The following is a 19,410-nucleotide window of genomic DNA, read 5'->3' as shown; positions in this document are numbered from 1 at the left end:
GCCAATGGCATCCTGGCCTGGATCAGAAATGGTGTGGCCAGCAGGAGTAGGGGAGTGATCGTGCCCCTGTACTCGGCCCTGGTGAGGCCGCACCTCGAATACTGTGTTCAGTTTTGGGCCCCTCACTCCAAGAAGGACGTTGAGGTGCTGGAGCGTGTCCAGAGAAGGGCAACGAGGCTGGTGAGGGGTCTGGAGAACAAGTCTGATGAGGAGCGGCTGAGGGAACTGGGGTTGTTTAGCCTGGAGAAAAGGAGGCTGAGGGGAGACCTCATCGCTCTCTACAACTCCCTGAAAGGAGGTTGTAGCGAGGTGGGGTCGGTCTCTTCTCCCAAGTAACAAGCGATAGGACGAGAGGAAATGGCCTCAAGTTGTGCCAGGGGAGGTTTAGATTGGATATTAGGGAAAAATTTTTTCCCCGAAAGGGTTATCAAGCACTGGACCAGGCTGCCCAGGGAAGTGGTGGAGTCCCCATCCCTGGGGGTATTGAAAAGACCTGTTGATGTGGCATGTAGGGACATGGTTGAGTGGTGGACTTGGCGGTGTTAGGTTAACGGTTGGACTCATGATCTTAAAGGTCTTTTCCAACCTAAATGATTCTATGATTCTATAAGGAGGTGATGCAGATGGAGCAGAGCAGTTACAAATATTGCTACAACTGCTTTATTTCTCCTGCCAGCTGACCCATCAGGAAGGATGGGTGATGGGCTTATGTACACTAAGACAGACAAGACTCCCAATACCCATCACGCTGCAAAAATCCTGCAACCTCTCTGCCCAGCCTCGCGCCATGGGTCCTTCAAACAAACATTATCTACTTTGGGAAATTGATGATTTATTTACCATTACTTAGCAGGAACAGCGAAGGAAAGGTGAGCGTGGGGTCGTTGCTTCAGCGAGCACCAAAGCGAAGCACCAGCCCTGAATAATTCATGCTTCCTCTTTTCTGCAGCATCTGGACACATCTGCAGCATTCGCCGTTGCAGGCTTTTTCTCGGCTGACTCAGAAAATCACGCTTTGGCAGCTGGGTGCTGTTTCAAGTGGGTACTTTCCCTACAGCATTAACGAGCTGTGATTTTGTTACAAATAGGGATTTTTGTTTCTCTTTTGCTGATGTCACTCCGTGATCCTGCAGGGAATAGCGCTCGGATGTCTGTAGCCTGACAAGCCCTATGTGCCCTTTGGGACAGATGTACTTGCAAGTGGGAGATTGTTTTTCCTTTTGCTGCCCAGATTTGTATTTCACTGAAGTCCAGTATCGATCCCGCTGCCGCTGGGCTGGAAGCTCATTTTACTAAATGGGAAGAAAAACAGTTCCCCCAGCTGAAAGCACACAAAATGGAAAATCCTGCAACAAAACAGCTCTTAAAAAGGGGCCTGAATGGTTTCGCCGAACCTCAAGGACTGCGCTGCTGACATCAGAACAGGATGTAATTTATTTAGCCTGACCTTTCTCTGCAAGACCATGCTGGCAGCATTATCTAGGATCCCTTCTACCACTTGCACACCCATTGCCAAGGTGACGTCCTGTTTCATGCGTCAGTCGGTGAAGATCGCATCCACGCTGCTGTGATGCTTTGTTTGCCGTCCTGCCTGACAAGCTCTTGGCAGGGTTTCAGCTCCCACGGACGGCAGCTGCTCCACGAGGGACCAAAACAGATTCAAGCTGGACGTTATTATGGGGAGTTTCATGCAGACAGAGCACGGGACTGGGGTCCCCTGGATGAGACTGGACCACGGATGAGATAAAACAAAGATGCCCAGAAGTGCTACCAGGTGTAATGGGACCGGCAGGTGACTGCAGCACTGCACCCCATGCTCACCCCTTATCCCATCTCACTCGGGATTTATGTGAGCCCTCACGGTGCCCGGGAAGCGGAGGCAGCTCACCAGTGCTCACTGCAGGGGCTTGTCAAAGCGCAACTGAGTTTGGATGGTGGAGCACGACAGGTGGAACAGGTCCTGCTGCTGTGCAGAACCACCCGGTGTTTTCCTCTCCCCTCCCAGAGCTTTCCCAGAGGGTCCCAGAAGGAGACAGAGATGCAGGTGGAGAGGACGCGCCTGTCCTTCACACGAGAGCTTGTCAGCAGTGGAGACAACCACAGTGGAGAGGAACATGGTCCCAGCAAAGCTTCTCCCCCACCCCACCAAGGGATTGAAACCTCTGAATGAGGGGGATTTTCACTGCTGGTTCCCACGACTCTCAAATGAACTTCAGTGATGGATGAGAACAAAGGCTGCAGCTAAAAAAGTCCCCACACCCCACCAACTTCTTATAAGAGACTCAAAGGTCTACAGTTATGGGAGAAAAATGAATTAGGTGGCTCACAGGGGTGAAGCCTGCTCTGCTTCAGATGTCAAAGGTAGGAAAGCCTCATGGAAGTTTCCCACATGTCCATCCGTTTTCCACTCCAGCCCTCCCAGCCTTGTGGTGGGCTGCACCCCCCTCCCACAGGTCTGATCTGAAAGAGGAAATGGGCCCCGTTGGGAGGACAGGACAGGAGATGATTCTTGGCCACGGACATGGCTCTGACGGTACCTGTGTTCTCCTCGGACTGGTTGAAGCCACAGATCTGGCAGATGCTGCGAACCCACTTGTTCATGTCGTCCTCGGTCTCAGCCACCAGGTAGAAGGTCCTGTCGCTGGTCTTGATGTCAAAGATGTAGCTGTCTTGCAGCTCCTTCTTGTTGAAGGTCAGGCCCGCGTCCACTTGCTCACAGAAATTGAGGTTGATCACACGCAAAGGTTTCTTGGAATGGTCATTTTTGTAGTACTCCAGGACGTCGGGGTCGCCACTCATCCGACCGCTGCGCAGGATAAACCAGCGTTTCTTCCATGCCTGAAACCAAGAAGAGAGGAAGCATGAACACCATCGCTCAGGTTGTGAGGGCCAAGAAACCACTGCCCAGGCACAGGGTGACACAGATGGACGCGACACCCCTCCACTCCGGGATGCTCTGGGATGCTGCTCAGGACATCCCTGCAAGAGGTGCACTGACTCAGCTCAGTTCATCAGTTCAATACTCAAATCCCACTGGTTATCCAGGAGAATTAAATATCGAAATATCATTCTAGCTTAAGATGACCCCAAGAAGCGCTAGTCTTGAGGCTTAGAGCATCCTTGCTCCTACCCTACAGCCCAGCCACACTCCCAGGACCCAAATACCCTTCGTTCCTTGATGTGAGATAATCTGTGGGGCGGCATTACCAGCAATCGCAGTGCCGAAATGCCTTCCAGCAGCTCGGAGGAGCTCAGGTGCTTTGGACACAGTGCCTTGGGTATCCTGCCCTTCAGAGAAACCCCTGAGAGCATCACAGCGCGCGTCTGCAGATATTGACCACGCCAATCCCATCTCTGTTTAAATGCCAGGATAGAAAGGCTAATAAAACCAACAGGGAACTGGTTTGGTTTTTTAAATATCAGGAATAATGCCAGGGAGACCCATGGAGAATCCAAGCTTCATTTGTTTTTCAGCATCTTGTTCTCCCCGGTACATAGGAAACTCCTTAGCAAAGGAAAAGGTTATCATCGATTCTTCCGAGCACTGCCGACAGCGGCCCCCGGCCAAACCACCCAGGGAATGGACTCAGGGGGTTACGGTGTTTGAATCAAACTGGCAAAATAAATGTCAGCCATCAGCCCTGGCACTGAGAGCTGCAGCCCCTCTGCCCTCCCCACATCAAATGCAGCTGGGAGCCCACAGGAGGGGGAATAGCCACAACAATAACATGCTAAATGCTACGCCTTATATTACACAGAGAATCGTGCAGGTGTAACTCCCATCCCGTGGGCTGGAGGGGTTTTTTGGGGGGGGTGGGCTCTGCACGAGCATCCTGGCGCTTGCGGGAGGGATGCAGGGGGTGAGGGACCACCTTGAGCTGCTCCCCATCGCAGAGCAATGCTGCCTTGCAGAGGGCTCAGCTCCCATGGCGTATGGAAAGGAAGGGCTGCGTCTAAGAGTAGGCCTTAAAACATCTGAGTTTGTTCAGGCTCCCTCTGAAGGCAGTGAAGGTTTGAGAGGTGCACGAACAACGCGGGCTGGATATGGCCCACGCGGATGAGCGGGGTGATGTGGGGTATGGCCAGCGCTCTTGCATTACCTGATGCAGACCTCGGTTTGCACCAAGGGATGCCAAGGGAGGGGATGCAATTCCCGCCATCCTGCCCCGACCATGGACATTTGCTTGTTTTATGAGCTTTGCCTTAATTATTTTTTTTTAAAAAAATCACCAGTTTTTGGGTTCATGTGATTGTGAGAGGTTGGGTCATGAGGAAGCACATGACGTCCCTAAGAGGGAAGAACCAACAGCCACGAACATCTTTAGTAACCCAAGAGAGGCAGCAAGGTGAGCGTTGTGCTGGGACCTCCGTGATGCTCCTGGGAGGTGACTACAGCGTCGCGTGTTGGCGATTGGGCATGTGCTAGATCTCAGCCACCCAATTGCACCAGGATCCCACAATTTTGGAGAATTTGGTGGCTGAGATAAGGATAAGAAACCCCTGTAATATTTTCTTTGAATGGTCCGATTTGCACCGTACTTCTCAAAGGCTTAAAAATAGCTTTTGTTGGTGTCTTTGAGATTTGTAACCAAATTAGTTTTGCACTGATTCTCAAACTGGTTCCTGGTGCCAGGAAAGCAACTTCAGTGCAATCTTCCAAATGCAGCAGTGCTTCTTTCTATTAACACCGAGCCATTTCTTTGCAGCCACTTGGCAGGACAAAGACATGGGCACACATCAATGAGGGGGTGTGAAAGAAGATCAAGTTGTGCAACCACATGAACCACCACCTGAATGAAGAAACATCCAACACCAGTTCTTGTTACTTGGCTGGTTGCTTTCCAACCGTTCAGAGTCAAGCCTTGCAGCATCCCTTCACAGCTGAGAAGTTGCATTAAAAAACCCACAAAGTACAGAAACTAGACTACAGAATTCAGAGGTTTCATGGAAAAAACAGGAGGAAATGCTGCAAGCAATGCCAACGATGCTACCACGGCTTCCCTTTTTATCACCAATGTGAGAGCCACAACTTCTCTAGTTCTCTTTGGTCTGTCTGGTAGCGATGGGAAGCCCCATGCAGTCAATATTTGGCAGAGAAAACAGTATAACACACACAGTCTGGTGGTAGTGGGTAAGTCCTAACACAAGCTGGTTGCAGAAGAACTGCTCTTGGCAGGACAGAATTTCTTGGGAAGTTTCAGGAGTTGGAGTATCACTGGAGGGTGGGACCCTTGGACAGAGCAATAGCCCCACCAACCTGGGATGACCACCCTGTCCACCTCTGCCTGGTTCCCTCATGACGATAAAGAGTCACCAGTATTATTCTAAAACAGCTTCTGACCCAGGAAAACAGGTCACGGCAGCAGCTGCTGGACTTGCTTGTCCTAGACAGGTGGCCGCAGGCAGCAGAGCTGGATGCATCTCCCACTGCACGTCCCTGCAGCAGGACCAGCCATTTCTGCCTCCTAAGATCAGCTTCTGAGCCAGAGGAATAAGCATTGACTATTAGGAGAGAATGGAAGGAAATAAAGAAACAGCCAGGTACCTTCTTATTTTTGTGGAGATTTTCCCCCTTTCTTTGAATTTTTGAGCACTGAGCTCAGCAAGCGTATTTTAGTTCTTCCCCGTGGATTTGCTGTGTCTCCATTAGGAAAAGCACTCACCTTGTGTCTGCCAGGCTAGGGCTGTGCGTGGAGCATCTCGTGGCACTAATGGAGCTTCAACATATAGCGATACGTGGCAAAGGATACGCAGCCTGCAGCATAAGGCTCATCCCCCTGGGACACCTATTTCCCCATTCAAAGCTATCAATATCATCCAAATCTTCCATGTTTAGGCTTCCCTAGAATATCACCTTCCTGCAAAGGGTGATTTAAGGGTCTACTGATCACCAGCTGCGACAGCAGTAAGGACGCATAGGATCCATATGTGCATGGCAATCGCAGCCCACGCCAACCAGAGGAGGATGCAACGCCACGTGAACCTCCATGCTCCGCTGCCACATTTCCAAGACCTTCTTCTCCCACCATGGGGCTGTGATGGCCAACACGCATCTCCTCCTCCACCTGCATTTCCCTTCTCTCCTTATTTCTATTTCTTCCTGGCTCCTTTGAAGCCCCTGTTGCTGTCAGCCCACTCCTGCCAAAATACTGTGCCTCACCGCCACATGGTGTGAGCCAAGGGCTGTGTTTGTTTAACAGCTTTACAACGTAGAGAGGCCAACAGCTTAACAGCCATAAAATGGTGCATTTGCGGCACAAATTTCCAGCTGTGTGGTCCTTTGCCTGCATCAGGTTGCTTCACAGTTAAATTACAGCTGCTAAAGGCCCTTAATATCATTGAGAAATATTTTGACTCTTGGCAAGTACTTCTTTTAAAGACTTCTGTTAAAAAAAATGCCCAGTGCAATGTAAATCCGCCCGGGCGCCAAGAACCGTGACTGCTGCTTGATTGCTTTCCACCTCAACAGTGCCGTGGCAAGTTAAAGGTTACAAAACTGACCCCTTTCCAGCTGGATGCTACCCGGAATTGGTTGTTTTATGGGTTGGAGAGTTGGCTTGGCAGAGATGAGGTGGTGCTGCTGGGTTCACAGGCTGCGTGCACTTAGCAGGGATGCTCTGGGGGGCTCAGGTTGCGGTTGGGACCCTTCCTGTCCCCTCTGCTGGGTGAGGAACCAGGAGAACCCAACCGGAGAGGTGGCTGCTCTTGAGCAACTGGGATACAGTCATGGGAGATCTTCTGACCACACCATGAGTGAGGTCCCTCACGTTCCCTGCGGCTGTCCTCATGGCGAAATACTGTGACAGAGCTGGTGGCATCAGTGGAGAGGGCTCAGACTGTCCCTTGTTGGAGAATCTGGGGACTCCAAGTGCATAATAACCCAAGTTCAATTTAGGACGGGTCAGACAGAAGCTTTATTAACTATGATCATAACGACAGCACATTCAGACAGCGCGTCCCCCTCTGCTCCTCTGTTCTCTGCCAAGTGATTGCAGAGCCCCAGCCTATATACTGCTTCAGAAAAATAGAAAAAGGTGAGGAAAACAGTAAATTCAATGTTAGCAAAGCCCCGTATCCATCCCTGGGAGGGAGCTTGCTAATTGCCACAATCCTAAGAAGGAATCAAACGGTAAATAACGTGACAATATGGAGACATGGCTCTTGGTGGAGCCTATAGGAGTGGCCCACACAGTATTATCTTAGCTCAGAAGTGGGGATTTGGAAACAGTTAGCTTTTAGTTGAAAGGAATGTTCTTTTAATTAGGATAAACATTTGAGCCAGACCTCTCAAATCTTAAATATTAATAATTTTACCACCACACACTTATAGCATATATAGGGATAGGAGAAGAGGAGAGGAGAAGAGAGGAGAGGAGAGGAGAGGAGAGGAGAGGAGAGGAGAGGAGAGGAGAGGAGAGGAGAGGAGAGGAGAGGAGAGGAGAGGAGAGGAGAGGAGAGGGAAGAGAAGAGAAGAGAAGAGAAGAGAAGAGAAGAGAAGAGAAGAGAAGAGAAGAGAAGAGAAGAGAAGAGAAGAGAAGAGAAGAGAAGAGAAATATTTCCCAGGAAACATCTCTGCCCTGCTCCTTCTCCCCCTGCTGCCACCTTTGTCCCTGGGAGCACAGCACACCACCAGTGTGAAATAAACCTTCCAAAATCTGATCTGACACAAATCTCAGGATCTAATCCGAGCTGGCAGGCGGGATGAGTGACCTAGCCGTGACATCAGGCAAATTTCTCACACTGGGATGAAGTCAGGGACAGAGTGATTCAAGCAGGAAACCCCACAGCGGAGCAAGTGGGCACTTGTGTCCTGGATTTGCCCAGAGTCAGAGATGCCCCGGGAGCAGGACGGCTCTTGCCATTGCCCCCGTGGCCACCAGCCACCGGCAGAGATGCCACCGTATCCATGGAAAGCCCCGAGCCTGTCCCAGCCCTATGTGCCCCCAGTTTTCACTCTGCAGTGCAGAGTGGTCTTGCATCCCACCAAGCACATTCACCCTCCAGCTCCCCGTGTATCTGGCGTGGCGGAGAGGAGATCACGCTCCAGGAGCACGTGAGAAGGACTGTGATGTCTGGAAAGGTCTCACTGCTCCTCCCGGCCACCGTGTCCCCTCGCTGTCCCTTCCTGGCTGCCACCACTTTAGCCATCCTGGCAAGATCATCCCTGGGGAAGGGGGACAGAGACGACGGGGCTGTCCAGAGAGCAAGTGCTGCTCACATCATAGAAACACAGGATCATAGAATAGTTTGGGTTGGAAGGGACTTCTAAAGGCCATCTAGTCCAACCCCCCTGCCGTGGGCAGGGACATCTTCAACTAGATCAGGTTGCTCAGAGCCCCGTCCAGCCTGACCTGGAATGTTTCCAGGGATGGGGCATCCACCACCTCTCTGGGCAACCTGGGCCAGTGCTTCACCACCCTCAGTGTAAAACATTTCTTCCTTATAGCTAGTCCGTATATCGTCCTTGCATTTCGGGTAGCTTGGCTTGCTCAGTGGTGTTATTGTTTTTGCCATGTGCAGCAATGGTGCTGACTGTAGCTGTCGGACTGTGTTACCCCACACTGGGGCTGACCCTGTCCTGGCCACCCCATCCCCGCAGTGGACAGTCTCCTACTGTGTCCGGTGCTACCAGCACCGGGGAGTGAAGCCCCATATGAGAGGATTGTAGAATAACCTATTGGTGACCTGTATAATAATGTTGCCTTCGTCTGTGTCCCTGGAGGCTTTTTATCTCATCTGATGGACAGGAGGATGCTGGTTTTATTATTCATGCAAGAACGCCTCTCCCCTCCCAGTGTTAGTGCTAACTCAAAGGAAATGCAGCTTGGAAGAAAATTTGCAAGGAGTGAGGAAATCCCCCGTGTCTGCTCGGGTAACGGTGCTGCTGGCTGATCGCCCCCACAAAGTGCCTTGGGGCCCCACCATGGCTGTTCAACCCTGACATCCCTGAGCCCAAGAGCAAACAGGAGCACCCTGAGCTCCCTCCTGCCCTCCCAGACTCCCAGAATGGTTCTCCAAGCACCTTCTCCTTGCCCATTGCCCACTCACAGCACCTTTGACGTGATGCTGGGAACAGACAGGTCCCAACCCTGGTCCTCTCACCCTTCAAAGGGATGGAGACTGATCCCTGCTAATCAGGTGTCTGCCGTGGCCGAGTTCATGGCGAGTTCATTAGCGGCATTGCTTTGGGGGAGGCTTGATTGGCAGCATTAATAATGCCGCGCTGCATCAGCGAGAGCCTGCAGGGCACAGGAAACCTTGCTGGGGTACAAGGCAACTCTCCCTCGGCTCGCTGGGGGACTGGGGGAAGTAACAGCGGTTGAAAAAAACCCCAACCCAGTGTGTATCTCAGGCTGTCAAAACAACCTTCCCTCCTGGGATTTTTTTCCCCCACTGTCGGAGGTTTAATTAGGCTTCAGAGCACATGCTGAATCGCTATGCGCGAAATCCACCCCAGGGCAGCGCGGCCGGTGCAAGACCTCCCGCACCGAGCCTCACTCATGGCTGGCCGAGATTGGATTTTAAGGAGGTGAGGCTCAAGCACAGACTAAAACCTATTTGCAAGATCATTTAAAACCCCATAAACTTCAAAACCAGCTCATGCCATCCGAAATTTGCTACCAGGGAAGGAAGAGGTTGGGATGGCTTGGAGCTAAAGGGACGCTGGTGTGAGCTGGAGGACCCGCTCCCCGCCACCACGCTCTGCAAATGCAACGGGCGACAAAGCAGTGACACAACGTGGAAAACATTTCTCCCTGTATTTATGTTACGGGAGTTCTCTGGTTGGAAAGATTTCAGTAGCTCAGCGCTGCTCATGGTCGATCTTAGGAAAATAAAGATGTCTCTCCGGGACATGAGGGTGCTGACCGTGTTTCTGCTGGGATGCTGGAGTGCCTGATTAAGGATGGGGTGGAAAAACAAAATACCAAGTAGTGAGGTTGTACTTACACCGCCAGACAAGCTGTGACCGTCTGAGAAAGAAGGACACAGGGGAAACCCTGGGGTGGGCCAGCAGTGCTCCTACCTGGAGGGTGTAGAGAGGATGGAGCCAAAGTCTACTGGGAGATGCATGGGGACAGCATGAGAGGCAATGGGAAGGTCCCATTAGATGTAAGGAAAAGGCTTCAGTATGAGTGGTAGGACAAAAAAAAAAAATGATGGGGGAGATGTCCATCCTTGGAGATTCAAAACCTGCCTGGACAAGACCAGAAGCAATGTGATTTACCTCCAGAGTTGGCCCTAACTTCAAGCTGGCCCCGCTTTGAGCGGGAGGTTGGTCTGGAGACCTCCGAAGGCACCTTCTGACCTTAGTTATCTCCGAATCTAAATTACTTTTCCGTAATTAGATCCAGCTCCCAGCAAGGAGTGTTGAACTTGTCGTACAGAGACCTGATGAGACTGCTCAGATCCCGAGCCCTGACGTGGGATCAGCGCAGCCCCCTGCCACGCACCCGTCCTCAGCATTTAGCATGAGAAAGGGCAGCACTGGCAATTTTTAACTCTCCTTGAGTAAAGCAATCTTTCTTGGGTAATTCCTTCTCCTGAAAGCTGCAAGGTGCCTTTGCAAGTGGGAAGGTGCTGGGAAAGCGTGGCGTTCAAAGGAACGAGCTGGAGCTCAGCTCCTGCTCCGGGGCTGGCTGCGAATGGTCCACGTGCAGGGCCTCCACCGCGTCTGTGCCACCGTGCCATGGATTTTGTTATCTGGAAGTATTTCCTGCTATTCAGTCCTGTTCTGTATTCCACTCTGTTATTCCTAGCCAAAATCTCTCCCCCCACCCAGCCGCGGCACACCCTTCACGGGGGGACCGGAGCGGCACCCGAAGGAGGGGCAGGCAGGTGGGTGTCCCTGCATGGGGACAGGCAGAGCTGGCGGCTCCCCAGGGATCTGCAGGACACCCGGCGAAGGGGCAAGACGACACTGCCATTGCCTCTGTCCCAAGCCCCCATCGTCCAGCCCGGGAAAAACACCATGGTGAAAGGGACCGCGTCCCACAAAAGCAACGCTGCCGGCAATACCCCCGGGGCCCCGAAGGGATTGCAGCGAGTCTCCAGCCAACTGTTTAGACTGGGTCTGATCCAGAAGCCAGGGCCACTAAAGGGATTTTTCATCCTTGGCCTCAAGGTGCTTTGTTTTCGGCAATGCCGGTCCCAAGGGGTGCTTCCCGGCCCCTACATCTGCCCTGGCCGCATCCTGACTCGACGCTGGAGCAAGCCGCGGGGTGATGGCACTGCCATATCACCTCACTGGGCACAAGCATGCGGCTCTGCCACACGAGTGATGAACTGAGCACGAAGCTGCATTGTCCCCGTCCCCCACCATCACCAGTGCTGGTGCAGCACTGCGGGGGCTGGCTTGCACCTCGCTGCCTCTTTGGCGGCTGACACGGACAGGGGGCTGCGACACCAAACAGGGTGCCCCAGCGGCTTATTATGTGATATTATATTTATCATATATATTATGATATTATAGTTATATATATTTTACATGATGCACATCGAGACTGGTGCTTCTCAAGTCCGTCTGCAAAACTCAACCACCACCATTGACACCACCATTGACTACACTCAACCCTACGGAGGTGAGCAAGAGCCGACCAACCCGCCGGGGTAAGTCAGCCCGCGCCACGCAGCGAGAGCAGAGTTTACTCTGCTTTTTCAACTTTGGGTTTCTGGAAGAAAAAGCAAACTGCTCGGAGATTTTTTTTTCCTCCTGAGACTTTGGTATCAGGCTCTGATAAGCGCTTTCCCGGCCATTACACAAGCAGGGCTGGACATGGGAACGCGGCATGAACAAATGACTCCAAGGACAGCGCTTTGATAACTGAGTTTTTCTAGCCTTCTGGCCTCTGCAAGAGCAAAATAAATCCCACAGCACTGTCAGTGGTTTCCCTCTCCTTGCCCCCAGCTTTGGGTTACCCCAAATCGCATCCCTGAGAATAGGGATCTGCCCCCAAAAAGCCACACACGGCGCTGGCAGGGGCTACGGCTGCTGCCCCGGACTTCCCTGGTGAACGTACGCCAGTCGCTGCCCACACAAAACTCGCTGCAGGGATGCTTCACCCCACGAGCACCCAGCGATGGGCACCACGGGAAAAAGCACATTGCTGCCCATCTCCCCTGTGCCTTCTCCTGGGGGTTGTGGCTGCTCTCCCACCCCATGCCACCTCTCGCCAGCCCTCTGCGATGGCCTGGAAGATGCTCAGAAGAGGACAAGGTTCGATTTCACCAGGCTTGGGCTTAGCTGTGAGGTATTTTCCAGGCAGGGCATTGCGTTTTCATTTTTTTTTGTCCCACAGAACTTCCATGAGCCCCAAAGGAAGATGGGGAAGGGCGTGCTATAAGAAACAGGTTTCCTACCCGGTGAACCCTTTCCAAACCCCGAACGCTGCTTGTGTTTCAAAGCAAAGCCAATTTAAAACAACGCTTTTGAACGAAGAAAAGAGTATGAAAAAGCCAATTTGAGGCTTAGTTTCAAACATTTGGAGATAGGCAACTGTGTCAGCTCCAGGAGTGAATCCCATAATTAAACTGCTCTTCCCTCAATCTCTCAGGCAAAGGTGGACGAACATACAGATGGTCATAGAGGTGGGCAACAGGAATGAGAGGTGTGTCAGGACGCTTCCCCCTTTGCTTGGCATGCCGCTTTCTTCGCTTAAAGGCTGCAGAAAAAGGGTCTTACAAGGCGATACTGAACCTCTCTGAGCTTAACGGGCTCTATGCACAGCAAAAATCACCACCCCCTGTTTGGTTTGAGATGATGAGCTGGAGGTATTGTGGGGCTGAAGATGATAGTAAAGTGTCAGGAAGTCTCTCCCATCATCTAAAGGACTGGTCTCCGGGTTTCTCTGGCTTGTAGCAGGATATTTGGGGTAGGCTTGCCTTTCCAGGGATGATTTCTAATGTTAGAAAAACTCTGAAGCTTGTTAATTTTCAGCCACTTTAATGAGCTGTCCCATTGTCTCAGTGTGTGTCATGGTTTAATCTCAGTCAGCAACTAAGCACCACCCAGCCACTCGCTCACTCCCCCCTGGTGGGATGGGGGAGAGAATCGGAAGGGTAAAAGTGAGAAAACTCGTGGGTTGAGATCAAGACAGTTTAATAGGTAAAGCAAAAGCCACGCAGGCAAGCAAAGCAAAACAAGGAATTCATTCACTCCTTCCCATCGGCAGGCAGGTGTTCAGCCATCCCCAGGAAAGCAGGGCTCCATCACGCGTAACGGTGACTTGGGAAGACAAACGCCATCACTCCGAACGTCCCCCCCTTCCTTCTTCTTCCCCCAGCTTTATGTACTGAGCATGACGTCCCATGGTATGGAATGTCCCTTTGGCCAGTTTGGGTCAGCTGTCCTGGCTGTGCCCCCTCCCAGCTTCTTGTGCCCCTCCAGCCTGCTCAGTCGGCAGAGCATGGGAAGCTGAAAAGTCCTTGACTAGTGTAAGCACTGCTCAGCAACAACTAAAACATCGGTGCGTTATCAACATTGTTCTCACCCTAAATCCAAAACACAGCACTGTACCAGCTACTAGAAAGGAAATTAACTCTATCCCTGCTGAAACCAGGACAGTGTGTAACTGGTTAGTCCAGCTGGACTAACCTCTGCAAGAGCGAGATGATGTGACAAAACTGCACTTCTTGAGCATCATGGTGCCCAACTCTTTTTTCAAGAGAAAGACGGCTGCACCACTGGGACATCAGTTGGGAGCGGACAGAGGGGTGTTGCACTCCCAACTGCCAAAACTTCTCCCCCGACATACAGGAACCAGCACAGGATCCAGTCGTACAAGGTTTTGCAGAGCTTAGGTTTGCTTTGGTGAAATGCACTCCCTCAAATCTCTCTTTTTTTACCTTCCCCAACACATTCCCACAAATCCTCTGGAAAATAACACCAGATCCTCGGGAATACCATGGGAATTGGGCATCCTCATGCCTTTACAAAATCTGGACCTTCATCCTTCCTGCCGTAGCTTTTTTGTCAAGGAAACATTACCCCAACACGAGACGTTATCCAAAATCTGGGCCGCTTTGTGCCAGATGCTGTGAGAAACATCATTAGCTCAGAGATGCCAGACTGGAAGAGAAAAGGCAGACGAGGAATGAAAGAAGAGAGCTAACCCAGCCAGGGCTACTCAGATCTGCAGCGGTGGTGAGGTCCTTACCTTGCCTTCTGGCTCCCAAGCCAATAAATCACTCCCTTGACCCCTTGGTTACAATCACGCTGCCTCTATGGTCTTTTCCTTGAGGAAATTTCCCCTTTTTATGTCTAGTTTATGTCTAGCTGTGGTCAACTTGCACGTGTCTGCATGAGCTGTTTGCTCACAGCAATAATCATTTTTTGACACAAAAAAATGTGCTCACCTCTACGTGTTGGTTCAGGTATTTAAGTGGCTTTGGTGCACCCAGATGAATTCCCTTTCGGTAGAAATGAAGCCATTTATCCTGTCCAAATGTGCTCTGACTCTAGTGGGGACACATATATAGGGCTACTATGGGGCTGGACCACCAGGGTGTCCTCCAGTCAGTATCAGACCCAGAAGACACCTTCTGCCCCCAAAATACAGGAGGCAAGAAGAGGTTCAACACCTTCAAGCTGCTCTTGTGGAGGCAAGGCACTCCCTTTTGACCATGACAAATGGTAGACTTTGTGTCCCCATACAGATTATCTTCAATTAAACCCAAGTTTTTTGTGAACAGGTTAAGATTATTCAAATTTGCAGCCTGAGCCAAACCCAGGCCTTTTGCAAAGGCAATGGTGACGACAGCGGATTCTTGGGACTTGGCACAGACCATACATTTCAGTATGGGCTTTACAAGATAGCTGGGCACTTTTTGGGGGGGCTGTGGGGTGGATGAGAGAAGGAAATGGGAACACTTTTAGTCCAAAGAGTGAGCAAATATCTCATGAGTGGGTCAGGGGCAACCATACCCAGAGACCGATGTGTGCCCAACTTGGTGGCTCGGTGCTCCTCCTGTAGCCATCCCAGAGGGAAAACAACACAAACACGTAAGAGCACACCAAAAAAGGATATTTTAGATGAAGGGGGAAGAGAAGCAGCCCTGTTGCATCTGTAAACTATGGTAAAACAGAGGAATTGGCCTGATTTGTCTCACATTGAACTCACAGTCTCCTGGACAACCCTTTGCATCTTATGGTAGCTAGCTGAGCGGCATGGCCCGCATTACAGTTGCTGGCACAAAGGGGGCAACAAGGATGCTCAAAGGTCTGGAATGGCTTCTCTGCAAGGAACTATTAAGTGAGACAGGACTCCTCAGTCTGGAAAAGAGTTGGGATAGGAGAGATGCTGAGGAAACCATCAATGGCAGGGAGGAGGTGGTGGAGATGATCTACTCACTCTCACCTAATACAAGAATGACGTGGCATCACAGGAAGGTAACAGGAGCCAGGCTCAGGGCACACAAAAGGAGACTTTCCTTTGGGCAACACAGAAATGACCCACGGGACTCCTTGCTGAAGGATGTTCTGGAGGCTTCAAGTTTAGCTGGCCCCAAGTGGAGATCGAACAAGATCACGGAAACAAAATTCCCCAAAGGTGACTAGGTGCCATCATGTGTAGCAATGGAAGTCTGCACCGAAAACTGTTGACAACAGGGAAAATAAGGAGGAGGGAGTCTTCCCTAGACACCTGCTTACTGGCCGCTGTGCAACATTCAACATTAGGTGGACTTGGGTTTGACCCTCTACGGATGTTCAAATGTGCCAGGCTTGGAAGGAGCAAGGGAGGCAGCATTGTCCACACCAACCCTCATGGCAGAGCCCAGCCACCACGGCTTCACATGCTGCCCCGGCTTTGCTCCAGGACATGTGGGTGTGGTTGGTATTTTGGCAAGACAGAGAGACAGGAGGCTGTGAGGCCAAACACATTAAATGTGGGCAAAGGTGAGAAATGGAGTCGAAAGACCCTACGAGAAAGACAGCTCCATGGAGACCAGCACTGATGGCACTCACCCGTGGGCTGGTTTCTCATGGCTTTTGATTTTGGGACTTGGGGTTCATTCCTGCAGCTTAAAAGGCCACCCTAAGGAGTGGATTCCCTGGTGCTTCATTATGTGTAAGCTCATGCAAAAGCCTTTCCTTCGTTAAAAGAGGATTTCTCTCCTCTTCCAGCTCACCCTTTTAAATGAAACTGGTAGAGACCTAATTATCTCATCCTGCTGTCAGGCCCCACTGAAACCTGCTGAGGGATTTACTCGTCTCCAGGAGACACTCACAGAAGTCACAGGCACATCCAGACACTTCCCAAGGCTCTCCACCAGCCGTGCCGAGCTCACAGCCCCGACCACTGCTCTCCCGGCAGGCACCACGCTCGGGCAGTTCAGCTCATTGACTGGAGAGCAGCAGAGGATAACTTGGGGTGTACACGGCGACGACCCCAGATCTGCACAACACAAGGGTCCGAACCTCACTTGTTGCACAGCTGGGTTGAGGGTGGCCAGCTAAAATATGCAGATTTCTGGTTTCAAGCCTGCCACAGTGAGGTACATCTCTCCAGATGTCCCCAATAGCCGAAACATCTGTCAGTGACAGCAGCTGGTTGGAGTCTGTGTTGAGGCCTCACAACACGTCCAGTCCCACAACCCCATGCCCACAGAAGGAAATTTTCTCCATGTTTCTCCCTTACCTGTGTGAATCACAGATTCAGGCCGTCCAGGTCTCCTGAGGTCCCTTCCAACCTGAATTATTCAATGATCCTATGATCGTAAACCGATTTCTTCTATATCACAGGCTCTTAATTAAATGCACGTTTATGCCCATATGGACCCCAGTAACCGCTCATTTGTCCTCGTATTTAGCCACCATCTCCAGAAAGAAAAAGCAGGGAGGGGGTTGCTTCCAATCTGTCACTTTGTAGCTTTGGCATCTTGCAAAGGGCTCCTGTGATGCCCTTCTCCACTAGACTGGGGCGTCCTTAGCACCTTCGCAGGGAGAAAATACCACAATCATCTGTGTCCTCCAACCTCTCAGCTCTTCCACAAAACTAACCAGCTGCCAGCCTAAGCATTTTCTGTGCTAAACACCATTTCTGCAATACTTTCATGTTCCCTTTCTTCCTCTTTGGCATCGACATTAGTAGCCAGCTACTCTAACACATTTTGCCGTTGCTGTATATAAGGAAAAATAAATGCATCTCCTACCCCTTCATTTAGACATCAAAGGTCACTGTAGCTGTTTCTGCCACAGCCTCAACTCATGTCAGGAGCTGCTCATGCAGTTTCTTTCTACCAAACCCAGAAAACCCTGCATTTGGTGATTCACTGCCCCTTTCCGTAGGAACAATCTTAATTTCTTCTCCTTTGATGTACAATTTTGCATTGGGTTGCCTTCTAACATTTTTTTTTCAAATGGGCTCTGCTTGCCAAGTGATCCAGACTGCCCTGTCTGATGAATTTTTCTTCAACATTTACCGTTTCATTACCCTTTGTGCCACTGGCAGCTTCTCCCCGCAGGAGCCATCAGATCTGCTTCACTTAGAGAAATGCTGAGACCTAGTATTAATTCCTGAAAAAATGGCATGAAGAAAAGCCACATTTGAGGGTGACTTCTTTCTGGGATCTGTCAGGTTTTAATTCACTTGCCACGTGCTCGAGGCCGTACGGGCTGCCCTCACTACCCTATAGCTGACCTGCCATTAACAGAACTATGGGCTCCACCATTTGGCCCAGAATTGATGCTGGGCATCAACCTTTTGCTGCCTAGGGAGTCTCTTCTGAACATTTCTTCTACCTTCTGGATTGGAAGTAACTCCCTTATTCAGGATTGACCTAATCCCTTTCTCCCCATCTCTGGAAAGCTGTTGTCTTCTTTTCCCATGCTTTGGTGGAAAAGTGAGAAGACTGCTGCTTCCAGGACCTCCATGAGCTTCCCTGAAGGAACTTTGCGTACCGCTCTGCTCACCTCTTCTTCAAATACCAGATTTTCAAATCTCTCCATGGTCATTCAGTGATGGGACCCCTTCCGAAAATCAAGGGGAAGTGGCCATCGAGAGCTTTGGTTGGGGCAGAAGGCTTTAGGAGAGGCAGTCTCCAGAGACCATCCACACAGAATTTGGAAGAGAGCAAGGAGAGTCCCGGGCTTCCTCGCAGGAAGAAAGAGACCTTCTCCAGAAGGTAGCACCTCAAAGGCAGATGGCTAGGGTCTGATGGATGCTGCGATAGCGTACAACTGTGCATTGGCAGAGCCCACCACGGCCTTCAGGAACAGCAGTCAACATACTGCTGAGGCACTTTATTAACCATGTGTCTGCCCCAGCCTCTGCCTTCTGCCAGCAAGCAAAGTCTGGGGAAGATATTCCTGAGCACAAATAGTCTATTTGGCTTTGGGAACTCAAGTGCATAAGAAGTTACTTGATAAACAGTAGTATGGTTTAGCCAACATAGATGAGAAGGTCAAACGGATGAGAAGATGGCCTATTCAAAGATAACCTACTCCTAATAAATATTCATGTCACTATTGTCTTCTAAAAATTAGAGCCTACAGAAGCCCTTGCAATAGTGTATTTGGGATGCTACAGGGTTTCTGGTCATTCCTATTTCCTGCCCGACCAACAACACAGGGAGAACGTCAAATATTCCGACTCTCACCTGAAGAGTGCCACAAATCTGGCTGAACAGGACAGAAAAATAACCTGGGGTCATGGTAACAGATTGCCTCGTTTAAAGACTTCTTTAAAATCAAGGAAGCCAAAGGGGAATAAATCAGCTGAGGTGCTGAAAACCACTTTAAAACAGCTGAGAAGCTACCGGGTCAACAGGACTGTTTAGTGTGACCTCTGTGGATTAGCCTTTTCTCCTTAAGTTTAAATTATTCCATTAAAAGTGGCTGCAGCCAGACACAACTGAGGTAGTCTACTGTTCCCCCCGACTGATCACACAAGCCTCATCTTTGTGGAAACCCAGCCATGTGCTTCAGGCTTCAGAGGACTGGACAGGAGGGTGGGTGCTAATTCCACCCCCCCCCCCCCCCCAGCAACTCCTCCGTCTGCCTGTTAATGTGTGTTGAAAAGCCGTTAACAACACTTATATCAGTGGGTTGAAATGGGGGTAGCTCTATTTTGGCCCGATGGCACGGATATGCTCATCGGCAGAGGATGATGCCCACCACCGCTCCCTCTGCTGGAATCCCAACAGCCACTGACCCAGCTGCTGACCCTGTCAATAGCTGAAAAGCCCTTCCAAAAGCAGCGAACCTCTCTCCTTTCATGTATTATTAAAATCCTCACTGGTTAATTTATTAGGGTACTTTGAGCTGAGAAAAATGACCTCTTTGTTGACCCACTTAAACATGCTCCACTCCAACACAAAACCATCAGAAGGGCTAAGGGGAAAGCCGGGGAAGTTGTGAGCAGACTGATGTCCTTTGTCCCAGCGAGACAGCTCCAGGATGGAAGTGCCGGGACT

The 19,410-nt window shown here is 50.8% G+C and overlaps 1 protein-coding gene across 1 annotated transcript in view; it reads right to left on the bottom strand.

Annotated features, from left to right (window-relative positions):
• GAB2 (GRB2 associated binding protein 2) overlaps positions 1-19,410 on the bottom strand; it is a 102,614-nt gene that overhangs the window by 43,366 nt on the left and 39,838 nt on the right. The window contains exon 2 of the mRNA XM_076328435.1: positions 2,538-2,838. Within this exon, the coding sequence (XP_076184550.1) occupies positions 2,538-2,838 (301 nt within the window). The remainder of the gene's footprint in view (positions 1-2,537; positions 2,839-19,410) is intronic.

The sequence above is a fragment of the Aptenodytes patagonicus genome, chromosome 1 (genome assembly GCF_965638725.1).
Source record: "Aptenodytes patagonicus chromosome 1, bAptPat1.pri.cur, whole genome shotgun sequence".
Taxonomy (NCBI): Eukaryota; Metazoa; Chordata; class Aves; order Sphenisciformes; family Spheniscidae; genus Aptenodytes; species Aptenodytes patagonicus.
Note: the sequence above shows the minus strand (reverse complement) of the source record. Positions and strands in the feature narration are given on the sequence as shown.